General features: G+C 31.1%; 1 protein-coding gene across 1 annotated transcript in view; it reads left to right on the top strand.

The window, feature by feature from the left end:
- Positions 1 to 13,159, top strand: part of LRP1B (LDL receptor related protein 1B) — a gene marked incomplete at its 3' end in the record, with an annotated part of 1,731,654 nt that overhangs the window by 1,132,427 nt on the left and 586,068 nt on the right. Inside the window, exon 22 of the mRNA XM_084254814.1 lies at positions 10,629 to 10,829. Within this exon, the coding sequence (XP_084110940.1) occupies positions 10,629 to 10,829 (201 nt within the window). The remainder of the gene's footprint in view (positions 1 to 10,628; positions 10,830 to 13,159) is intronic.

Raw genomic sequence — 13,159 nt, 5'->3', positions numbered from 1 at the left:
CTCAAAATTGCACAGTTATGTCATCTGTAAATCAATAAAACTTAAAAATACATAAATATAAATAAATCAATCTGAAGTATAGTGAGGATGATTAATGGAAGGAGAAAAAAACATTTCTTCACATCTTCCATGGAAGAGAGATTTATGGCAGTCTTCTCAACCATTTATGCTTTTAGTTAGATAAGGAAAGCTCTGGGAAGACTTCTTTCTATGTCCATTGAATCACAAATGTCTTGACTTCAAAATTATGCTTTCCCTAAATTGGTACTCAGGGGGTGTGAGGGGTATGGGGAGCATATTTTGATCCTGTACAATGGTTGTTTTAGATTATAAGTTGAATTCTGAGATAGGGGCCTCCCTGGTGGCCTACAGTTTAAGTCTCAGCAATAGCACCACTATGGCCTGAGTTCAATGCCTGGCCAGAGAGCTAACCCACATAGCACAGCAGACCTCTCCTGCCTACCCCCTGTTCCCCTTAGCAGTATATTTCAATAGCTTTGCCTGTTCTGCTCCCTAATCTGTCTCTGGTGAATCTCCTCATCTTCCTGCACCTCTGGCCTACACCCCAGTTCTTCTATGCCAAAAAAAAGAGGGTAAAAAAAGAACATAAAACATATGAAGAAAATTGTCACAAAACAAATCATCAAAAGCATTCATGGTAAATGTACTCAAGATTAAGCAAAAATGAAATCTAAGTCTTTGTTGCAGTGCCATTTAATCTCCTTCAGTGCATTTGAAAAAGATACATGTGTTTAAGTTATTCTTTTAAGCAACAATATTGTTTTTACAGCCCTAGATGTTAGTCTTATACACACAGCAACATAAACCATCTCTCTCTCTCATGACCTTTACTATCAACATTATAATTATAATATCAAAACCAATAATACATTAAAAGAAAATTTCACCATAAAAAAGTATCCTTTCTCTTTAATATCAGAATGGTCCAAAACTGGAAAAGACAGTTAATATACAATAAACCAAGGGAAATTATTGCAACACAGCTTGCAAGATACCCCAATTCTTATTATCTCTGGTATAATTTTAGAAAGACCAATCCATATGAAATTAGGGGAACTCTCAAATGGACAAATATAAATGTTTCTTAAGCATGTAAAGGGCAGTGTCGTCTTCAAGAAAATGTCAAATATTTAATAAGTTTATAGTTATATAAAAGAATCTTACATTAACATGAAACTCACACAAAATATTTTCAAATTTGACCACATATTAGGTCCAAATTTATGGAAAACATTCCCCCTATACAATAATTGAATCAGAAATTAGCATTAAACAGATTTAAAAGCCATGCATTTTAGAACTAAATCCACACTTCAAATCAAGAAATTAATTCATAAATCACAATTCATATATTTAAATTTTAGAACCAAATGAAATTAGATGGTGTAAAATTAAAATTTCTGTGAAAATGTATTTAAGTAGACTATTTTTTAGATCAATTTTAGATTCACAGTGGAATTGAGCAGAAAGTTCCCACATCCTCCCCTACCTTCCCTGCCTACAAATACAGCCCCCTTCACTATCAGCATTGTGTAGCTGAACGATAGATTTCTTAAGATGATGAAGCCATATTTATGCTTTGGCACATCCTTAGCACCCAGTCCATAGTTCACATGAATATTCACTCTTGGTGTTACACAAACTATGGGTTTTAATAAATACACAATATGTGTCACACTAGTGTCATACAGAAAAGTTTCATTTCCCCTAAAAACCATCTGTGCTATGTCAGTTCATTTACCCTTCATCATATCTACAGACAACCAATGATCCTTTTATTGTTTCTCAAGTTTTGCCTTTTCCAGAATATCACTTAGTTGGAATCATACTGCATATATCTTTTTCAAATGGACTTCTTTTAGTTAGTAATATACATTTAAGTTCCCTTCTTGTCCTTTCATCACTTGATAGTTCATTACTTTTTATTGTTGAATACTATTCTATTGATTGTGAGTATTTCTTGGGTGTATCTTCTAACCTAATAAAGGACATCTTGGTTGCTTCCAAGTATTGGCAATTATGAATGAATTTGGTATGCATATTTATGTACAGGTTTTTACATGGATATGAATTCTCACCTCATTTGGGAAAATACCAACGGACATCATTGCTAATAGTGTGGTAAAAGGATGCTCAGTTTCCAAGAAACTGCCTTACCATCTTTCAAAGCTATAATTTTGCATACCAAAAGCAATGAATGAGGAGATCTCATTTTTCCAAGTCCTTACTGCCATTTAGTCTATCAGTGTTTTGAGTTTTCACCATTCTAATAGGTGCATGATGGTATCTTATTGTTGTTTCAATTTCATTTTCTTAATGTTCTATGGCATTGGGAATTTTTTATATGCTATCTGACAGTAAATTGTTTTTAATAGCTAAATGTTTCAAATAACCTAAATAGGACAAAATATGGCACTAGGTACAAGCATCATGATACATGAGTATAGTAGAATACCAGAAATACCTTGCAGCAATTTTAAAGAATGAAAAATGCTATAACACATTTACATGGATAGTTCTGATGATTAAGCATTGAGGGAAAGTGAGAAGTGAAGTGAGGATAGTATGTGATAGTCATTTAAATAAAGAATAAATAAAGTATATAAGTTTTTATAATCAAAATATTTCTAGAAAGACTCTCAACAAAGCATGGCTGTTTTTGTCCTTGCTTATGGGGGCAGGGAGGTTAGGGGAAAGAGTAAGAGTATTTTACTTGTATAATCTGTTGATGATCTTTCCAAGAGTGGTGACAGAGTAACCTCATCCATCTATCTTTCATTCTAGATTCCATTGAAAAGGCAACATATGTTTTCAAGGCAGGTCCCAGGGTAGTGTTAGGAGTTAAGGATAAAGTTGTCTTTAGCAAAAGAATGTAACAAAACTAACTGGCACATGTGGGGATTTATCTCTGACAGTGACTTCACAAACACTCTCTGCTCTGATCCTCTGTGTGATGAAAATCCACACGTGCTTTTGTGAATGGTTGAGTCATTCTGTCCTATGTGTGGATTGTTTTGTTTTCCTTCCCCATTTTTGTATCAGCAAATACAAAATGAATTGGTGAATTTAATTACTGTTTAAAATCTATATGTGTAATGAGACCCCAAAATACTCTATATGAAATAGTGTTTTTGTTAGAATTATGTGGTAGATTATAAATGAAGAATTTCTAAATACAGCTCTTCTTTTCCTTCCTGTAACTAACTCAATGGAATACTTTTATTTATTTATGATGAAAATATTGTGATGAGCTCTCCAGTGTCAGTGTGCTGTAAAGCTAATAAGCTACTTTGCATATTGCTCCTTAGGAGTCTGGTATATTTTTGTATATTTTCTTTTGATTCATCCCACTGGCGGTTTTAAACCTATTGCTATGTGCTTACTCTTCTCTCCTGAATGTAAAGAAGGGTACACCCACAGTTTGCCCAGAAGAGTTCTTCTTTAAATATCGATCCTGTGACCTCCTTACTCATAGGATCCTGAGGGACCTTACTGATTTTTCTTTCCTGTGCAGTCAATTTCTTTCTCCACACTAATTTCTCTTCCTCTCTATAAATATAATTAGTTCAATAACTTCACAAACATTTCTGTGATTTTATTAGCATCTCCTTCCTTCCTCCTTCCCTTCATTAAATGACCTTGTATAGTGTACCTAGATGTCTTATTTCTCATTCATTTCCTACCCTTTGCAATCAAAGATTTAATCCTACTTTTGATGAAATTGCTGTTTTGGTGGACAACAGGAATTACTCCTCAGTCATTACTCTTCTCCATCTTCACTCCTACTTGGCAATTCAGAAACTGGGTTCAGATAAATTACAACACCAACTAAGTTCCTCATCTGTAAAATAATAATTAATAATAATAATGACAATAATAAGTACAAAAGTGCTTAGAGAACAGTGTGAACTTAATACTGCACTTTGGCTTCTTTTTCTGCAACACAGTTATTCTATTTAAAATCTTTTCATATAAATTCTCATGGAATTATTGTCACTGACCATTTAGATTTTTTTAATTCACTTTTTCTTGACCATTTTCCTCTCTCTACTTCTATGTCTAACTGAAAAATATTGGCTGAATACATGCACTGTCCCAAGCATAACAAAACCTTTCCCCTTAATTTCTTTGCCTTGCTCCTACTCATCTTTCTGCAAAGTATCCATGGCAATATCTCCCCAAGTTTCACACATCATTTTCAGATAAATACCTCTCAAATTTACCATGTTTCAAGCATTTTTTAAGTTCTATGCTGAACACCTTAATTTCTCTCCAAAACCAGAATTCTTCTTCACTTATCTATTTCTGTTAGACACACTAATTCCTTAAGTAAATGGATTTAAAGAAGAAAGCACCTTTTGATACTTTCAACTGCTATTTCCCCATCGCCCATTCCATTTTTCTCAAGTACGTATAACACAACATAGGCTTAAACCTACATTCTCTCTCCCTCAGAATGTGTGGTCCCTCCTAACTTCACCCCCAATGATTAATAGCTTCAGTTCATTCTATACCCACATAGCTTTGATTTCCCCTTCATGAATTATGATTGGATGTATTTTACCTTAAACTTTTTCTATGGTTCTCTATTGTCTTTAAGATTAAGAGATATTTCTCAAATTAACAATTAATAATAATGAGGCCCCAAACTGCCTTATTATTGCTTCCAGAACAAGTCCCACCATTTATTGCCTTTATGTGTTCACATAGGAGTTGCATTTGTGCTTTAGATTCAGCAAATTAATCTAAAACTACATAAGTTCAAAATTACCATTGAAAATCATCTATAGCACTCAGTATGCATCGCTTTTTGTATATAGTTTTAATAAGCATATATACATAAAAGAAAGTAATGCTTAGCATAAAATAAAGAATCCATGCACAAAATAGTGTTTACAGTGGATTCACTCAAAATGAAAGAGAGGTTAAACTAAGGAAGAGTTGATTTACATCCACTGTCTGTTCCTTGATACATTCTCATTGAGGAGCCAAAGTAATCTCCATGTTACTAAATTGTTCTCTCATTTTTGTATTATTTGTTTTAGTTCTCACAGAGTTCATATTTAAATATTAGGAATGTACACATATGGCTGCCATCTATATGAAATACTTTTGTTTTCTTGTATCCATATGTAATATTCACTACCACCCTTCAAAATCCCTTTCCAAATAACATCTCCGAAAAGCTTGTACTCAGTCTTTCAATCATACATATTTTCTTCTGCTTTGAAATTCTGTTGCATCCTATGATATTTTATGGCATTTGTCTTATTCCCTCTTATATGTTCAATATCGGGATGTTTGTTACCTAGACTTCTGCTTCAAAGGTCAGGAATTTGTCTTTTCCATCTTTCTGCCCTCTTCATTAGCTAAAGAAGCATATAATATATTCAGTAAATATTTTCTAAATTGAATGAAACCAAACATTGTTAGAGAAATAAATATATGTGACATTAGAGATTAGTAATGTAAAAATTAAAAAAAAAAGATTGCATTTTGAAGCCTGGTATTCAAAGGACACTATCAAATGTAATATTGAGTAAATTCAGGTTTATAGTCTCAAAAATTTATTTCTCTTCAAAACCATACTCTTAATATTAACTGCCAACACTATCCCAGGACAATTATCCTACTATGTATTTTAAGATAAAACTAAGTGAACCACTTTGCAAAATAATACATCATACACATCTATTTAAAAAATGGTCAAGTGGGGGCCTCCCTGGTGGTGCACAGGTTAAAGTCTAAGAGCTATCAAGCTATTGCCAGACACTGCACGATGAGGTTGATCCCTGGCCAGTAAGCTAACCCATATGGTGTAGCAGACCTCTTCTGTCTAGCCCACTGCTCCCCTCAGCCATGTATTTCAGTATTTCTGCCTGCCCTGCTCCCCACTCTGACTCTGGTGAATCCTCTCACCCTCTGCAACTATGGCCTACACCCCAGTTCTTGTATGCATAAATAAATCTTTAAAACAATAATTGTCAAACAATTTAACAGAGAAGAGAACTCTAGAGAGATCATATAAATTTATTTTGGGAAAGAACATTTTTTGGGGGTTGCTAGACACTCTTGGTTTTCCTATAATTCTTGACTTTGTGGTGGTTAACATAAACTGCATACTTCAAAGTGTGTGCCAATCAAAATAGTACTTATAATGTCTGAGTGAGTGTATGTGTGTGTGTGTGTGTGTGTGTGTGTGTGTGTGTGTGTGAGAGAGAGAGAGAGAGAGAGAGAGAGAGAGAGAGAGAGAGAGATTTTACTAGCTGTCATGATATTAAATGCTGATGTTTTATTTGTTTACTGTTGCTGCTATTATTTAGTCATTCTTACTCTCTTTACTCAAGGGGCAAAACTGCAATCCCACAAGTGTCTTATACAGTTATCAAGTTGAAATTACCATTATAAATACATCATAAAATGTGTATAACTCAACCAGATAATAAATACTGGTATTTTCAGTATAAACTGTATTTTTAAACACAAATTTGTAAAAATAAGATATTTTATGGCTTATTTAAACTCATTTGTGTGCATTTAATTCCTTTTGTGATTTTTTGAGATACAAAATATTTAATATTCCTAAAAGACACTTAATGTTATTAATATTTAATTAATTTAATACTAGTTTAATGCAAGCCTCAAAGTTTCATATTATATATAGTGGGCAGTTTAATCAAGGAAATCTGTAGGTTTTTTTTTTCAAGGAAATCTGTAGGGTTTTTTTTTTTTTCCTTTCAAGAGGTCATATCCACTGACTTGACTGTATAATGATTTGTCCTTATTGAACAAAATGAAAGTTAAACATTCTTTAAACATTTTTGCTAATGTTATTTGTTTTTGAGTTTTACACAATAAATATCATCAATTAGAAATTTAATTAAACATATCATACAAATTATCTGGATTTTTGTAAGAATTAAAGGCAAACAAAAGAAAAATGGAGAAGCGTTTAAGCTTCAAATATACACTGCATATTCCATGGGAGGAGGAAGCTATTTACACTTGTAAATTTGATCTAAGCTAAGTGTTCATATTTGTTCATAACTGATAATCTAAGTTAAAGATTTTAGCCATTTGAATACATTTTCTTTACCTTTTCCAGGATGCAATTAGATCAGGAATGCCAAATAGATGTATTATTATTCTTATTCTAAAAGACAGTAATTTTTGGACATGTTTTTTGAAACAATTCAAAGTTCATTCTGTAGTCAATGGTTAAGAATGGCATCATGGATTAGTGATGTTTGGCGGGGGGAATTAGGAAGTTACATCTTTATTCACCAAACTAAAAATGGAAATTGCAGTGATATTCTTAACTATATTCTGTTATACTTGCAGATAGCTCTATACGAACTTTATGTTTAAGTAGAGGTTGTCATATATTAGACTATATTTATGTGTTTTTCATGAATCTCGTTTTGTTAACTAAATTATAAACTCCTTGGTGACATGTAGCTGGTCTTGTCAATTTCCTTTTTTTTCCTGAAGTTCCTAGGAAATATAAGACATATATTAACCTCAATGATTTCTTTTTTTAATTTTGAATCTCTGGAAACTATTAAACTTTGTGGTACATATGTATTTATGTCATCCACATCATTTTTAAAATTAGCTGGTATTTTTTGAAAAGTCATAAAGATGTATTAGCAAGAAAATAAAATAGCACAAAAGTGGTTAGTGAAAACTATTTTACTTCAGGTTGTAGTACTCCATGTCTTTCTCACTAGAGACAATTGCTCTTAACTATTTCCTATGCAGCCTTCCAGAGAGAGTTCTTATTAGAGACAAGCATAACTGTGTGCTTTTATTGATATATGGATGGAAATGTAGTCATAGGTGTTGGTAAACAGATAAATCTCTTTTAATATGTAAGAAAGTCTACCATATACTCAGCTTTATGCCTTTTTTATTGACTTGTTCAGTGATTATTTAATATTAACTTATGCGAATGTTCTTATCCTTTTTACACACAGGCTTATAACTTTAAAGTATGCAAGCATTACATTTAATGTTACCAATCTTGAAATGATTTAAGTTGCTAATATCTAATATCCTTGCATACATATCTTTGTGTCTTTGGGCAAATATATAAGTGAAGGCATACAATTACCATTGTGGTGAAGAGTTGATGCCTTTTTCATTTGCTAGAGTAGTCTAGTCTTATACTAATATTGCACTATAGAGATTATTCCAATTTTCAGTTATTCAGTATTGGGTTTTTTTCATCCATCTTTGTCAAACCAATTATTATCTAACCTTTTGATCTTGATCAATCTGATAGAGAATAAAATGACATTGCAAGAGGTTTTAAGTACCTTATATTTACAACAACATATTGATTCACTGTGAATCGTGTATTTATATTGGATTATTGTACTTCATTGATTGAAAGAGCCTTTTGTATTTTAGAAAAATAAGCCCCTTTGTCAAAAATAATGAATTTTTTTTCCTAATTTATCAGCTGTCTATTGGCTCCTTAAGAATTATATTTTTGCAACAGAGTAAAAGATAGTTATGGAATTAAATGTATGTTTTTGTCCTTTATGTTTTCTGCATCTGTATAAAGAGAACATTGGTTTTATTTTTATTAAGTATCTGTATTATGCTGAAAATGGTGAATAAATATATATATATCATTATATGTTATAGATTTATTCTAGACGTTTATTTAAATGATCCATCTAGATCCATTTATTATGGTATAAGGAAATATAAAGATTCAACTTTATTTTCTTCCTCCAGATAGCTTATCAATGATACTAACATCATTAGTTTTGTAACTAGGTTTACTCTACTATTTTGAATTAACAATATTTTTAGTTTACAAAAACCTATAGTTAAATGAATCTATTTTTATATCCCTATACTATTTAATTATTAATATTATGTTATAAAATATTGTATCTAGTGTTACTTTAAATTACTTTTAAATATGTGGTTTATACAGTTCATAGTTATAAATCTCTCTCCATTTATTTCAGAAGATTGCTAATGATATTTGCATTTTTAACATCTTAATTTATAATAAACTATTAGCACTACAACCTTATTATTTCTATTTTATTGGAATTGAATTAATTTGGGGCTCTATAATATCTTCACAATGATAACTTCCCTGAACAAGCTATACCTTATACAAGTTTCTTTTTGGTTTCTTTGTAGAATTTTAAAAATTTTCATTATATAAATTATTTTATAGTTTAATCCTTAATGCTTTATTTTATGGTGAAATTATTCATTGATGTTTTCTTCTACTGTATTCTAACAGTGTAAGTGGACTACATTGATTTTTGTATAATATTTGAAACTAACTCCTTATTTTTGTGTTCTTAGTTTATTATAGCTCTTATTTAGTTTTTATCGATTTTATAATTATATGATTATATTGAATTCATGTATTAATGCTCTTTTCTAATCTTATATTCATTTCTTTTTATTGCCTAATTATACTAGATAGTATTTCCAGAACAATATAAATTAGTAATATTTTTACCTTGTGATCCTAAGTTAAACACCTATCATATTTATCCATTTATGTCAAATTTATTAATGAATTATCCATTAATTCTTACTTTAGATTATTTTGATAAATAATTGAAGTAGCATATTATCTCATATATTTGTATAAGCTTTGGAACTAATTGTTTTCTTTTTAATTTGACTTATAATAGTATGAAGAATTATTAATATATTCCAGCAATTAAATTTTCCAAAAATATTTTCATTATTTTAATATTTAATAGCCTTGATAGTTGAAGGCATTTAAGTACATAATGACTCTTGAACAAATATAATCTAGTATTCTCTATTTCCCTTTCATTTACCCCATTCATTTTATGACGTTGATATAGTCAACCAATAAAAAGTATTTATTCTTAGGTATATTATTTGTTCACATTAGGGCTTAGTATTTTATACTCCAGAAAAATAATGAATTAGAAGAAAAATGTACACAATCTGAAGAAAAGAAAAATTTGCAATAAATAATTTATATAGATGGCAATGATATTGTTCTTTTTGCATTTCACATTATTACTTTTGAAACATGCTGGCTATAAAATAGTCATTTTTTCTGTCAATGTCTATAAGAAAAAGCATATTTCTATAAATTCTGTCAGTATTTGTAATCTACCAAAATGTTTAACAGCATTTTATATATATTTATGAAAAGGTGTACACATATGTCTGGTGTAAGAAGTTGAGGTGTTGAGCTTATAAAGGTAAATAGGAGACATTCCTGTTAAAATAAAGCATTTATAAAAACTTAGGTCTGTGAAAAATCACAGCATTTACCTCACTTTGGCTCCAAAGTGCACTTATTTACAACCATATCTTTAAAGTTTGTTTTTAAAAATACTGTAATTAAACTTTCAATAGGCCACAGAATATTTTTTAAAAGTTTAGGGCAGTGACTTCAAACTAAAGAAATAATAAGTCTTTACCAGGGCAAGAACAATTCAATTGTTATAAAATTAAACTGTCAAACTATCAGCAAATAGATTTCTTACAAATAGCTCTGTTTCTCTTTGATGATAATAATAGCCATTCATTATTTCAGTGACTTAATTTCAAAAATCAAATACTTGCTGTTGTTGTTTTCTTAGGGAGATGTATCAACAAGGCATGGGTGTGTGATGGAGATATCGATTGTGAAGATCAATCAGATGAAGATGATTGTGAGAGTTTCTCGTGCGGACCACCTAAGTATCCTTGCGCTAATGACACATCAGTCTGCCTGCAGCCAGAGAAACTCTGCAATGGGAAAAAGGACTGTCCTGATGGATCCGATGAAGGCAATCTTTGTGGTATGTTGCATGTTTTATTTACTACATAGGCCTCTCTCTGAAAACCAGAAACATTTTAGTCATTGCTGATACTCCACTTAACAATTATCCTTTCATTCATTACAGTTAAATATAAATTTTATGATTAAACCCTATCTACATTTTTCAGTACCGTAAGTCTATAGAAAAAAAAAATAAACTTGATCAGAAATTTCTGAAAATAAAATGTCTAACCTTGATTCAACTAAGTTAACAATTCTATAACTGTGCTCATAATTTAGACTATTGGATAGTCAATGCTGTCCCCACAATTAAGCTACCTTTTTTTTTTTTTTTTTGTCAGTGAGTCACTCAGAACAGGTGAAATTTGTTTTTATGAACCTATGGGATGAAATTTGTATTTGCCCAATAGATTTTGTCATATATTCCAATCATTACAATAAAAATATTTTTAGAAGGAAGAAAAAATTATAATGAAACCAACAGAATATTACTCACATTTATATAATTTTATCTGAAGTTTTTAGTCCTATGTAAGAATGGTTTTTAGTATGTTTTGTTCAGTTAAAATGATGAATTTACTCCGATAGCCTTTGGGTTTTGAAATAACTGTGACTTGCCATTGTAAGCCAACCAGCACATACAAAGAAAATTACATTTTCTTCTCTGGGGGGAGATTGCAGATTTAGCAATGAGATTTTAAAAATATGTTTTCATGATAATACTGAAGGTGACATCACTAGGGTAGTGAAAAAGAGTTAACAGATTGCTGAGAACAGTAATGAGATGACTTAAGGCTGTGAGAAAATGATTTTAGGAAATGATGGAGCTTCCTGATTGAAAATAGGAAAGGAAACTGCATTTAAACCTAAAGTTATCACATTTTGATCTGAATTAAGAATTAATAGTATACTGAGTGATAAAAAAAACTATTATTCCTTTTTTAATTTTTTGTAATAAAATGTCCTTTCCTCCAAAGTTTGTGATTCTATAAAATAAACTTCAAACATTAAATGCAGCTATCCTTATTCACTAATGCTAAAATTGAAATAGTAAGGTTAAAGAAAACAACTAAAATTTAGCAAAATATAACAATTTATCTATAGTCACTTCTTTCTCTCCCAACTTGTCCCTCTAATGGAGCGGGTTGATGGATAGGTCTGTGTCTTGCATGTGAGGATTGCTCAAGAAGGTTGTAATAGCAATTCTAAAATAAGGCAACTATCAATAATCCTAAAATTGAAAGCATATAATTATGGAAAGAGTCTGGACTTTTACAAGTTTAAAATATATTCTTCAATTGCTTTAATCAAGTCATCAGATTATATGACTTAATTTCTTGATGTTACTTCCCTCATAACTGAAATAGAGATGATTTATCTGTCAGAAAATCATGAAAACAAAACCAGTGTACTACAAGTTTTGAAAGAAATTCTGTTTTTCTGCATGTGTCCACCTTTGCAGTTGAATTAATATAAGACAAAGAATAGAAAAAAAATGATCATTAAAAAAATCATGATATGAAATCACAGCTTTATTTTCCTATCTTCCTCTCTTTGAATTGAGCAAAGAAAAAAGGAGAGTCCTTCTGAATTAATTTGTCTGTCTACTTCCTGATTAAAAATTTACTTGTCATTTTTCTGTCCACTGTATTCATCTGCTAAGAATTTTTGCTCAATCTTTTTAGACTTCCGGAGATTGGAAAAAGTTAGCTGGATATCAAAGTATCAGAGAAGACAAAAAGCCATTTTTACCCAGATGTAGCACTGTGGCATGTTGAACTCACATGGGCTACTGCACTCTGCCCTTTATGGGGGGATGTTGAGGGAGAGCTCAAGCAACGGAAATCCAAAACAAGTAATATTGAAGGAATTGAATTGCCTTCTATGGTTGTCCTTTTCTTACCTGTTTTTATGTGTACCTTCAAACTGTCAGCTCAGTACATGCTAATCTTATCGGCAATATTCATGACCACAGAGAAATGACAGCTTGGTGTGTTATCAAGTACTTCCCCTGTCAGCCTCAAGTTAGATCCTATTAGCCACAGAGGGGTGTTGGATGTCGAGTGCTATAGCATGGGCATAAAGAATTTTGTTTTATTTTATTTTATGATCACAAAATAGCATCCATTATACAGTGTTTCAGAATTCTGATTTTGATTTTTAAACATGAAGTTGATATAAATATTAGTGGTGGCTAATCTGATTTTTTTGTTATAATTGTTATTGAAGTACTATTATTTTACATTCTTGTTAGTGTTTTGACAGTATGCTCTCATATAGCCCTCCCTCCACCAAAGCTCTCCTAGTCCTCCACCATAGTCTATGTTGTTACTCCTCCCATTCACTTAT

Source organism: Talpa europaea, assembly GCF_964194135.1.
Source record: "Talpa europaea genome assembly, chromosome: 1".
Classification (NCBI taxonomy): Eukaryota; Metazoa; Chordata; class Mammalia; order Eulipotyphla; family Talpidae; genus Talpa; species Talpa europaea.
The sequence above is the reverse complement of the archived record's forward strand: the minus strand, read 5'-3'. Positions and strand labels throughout refer to the sequence as shown.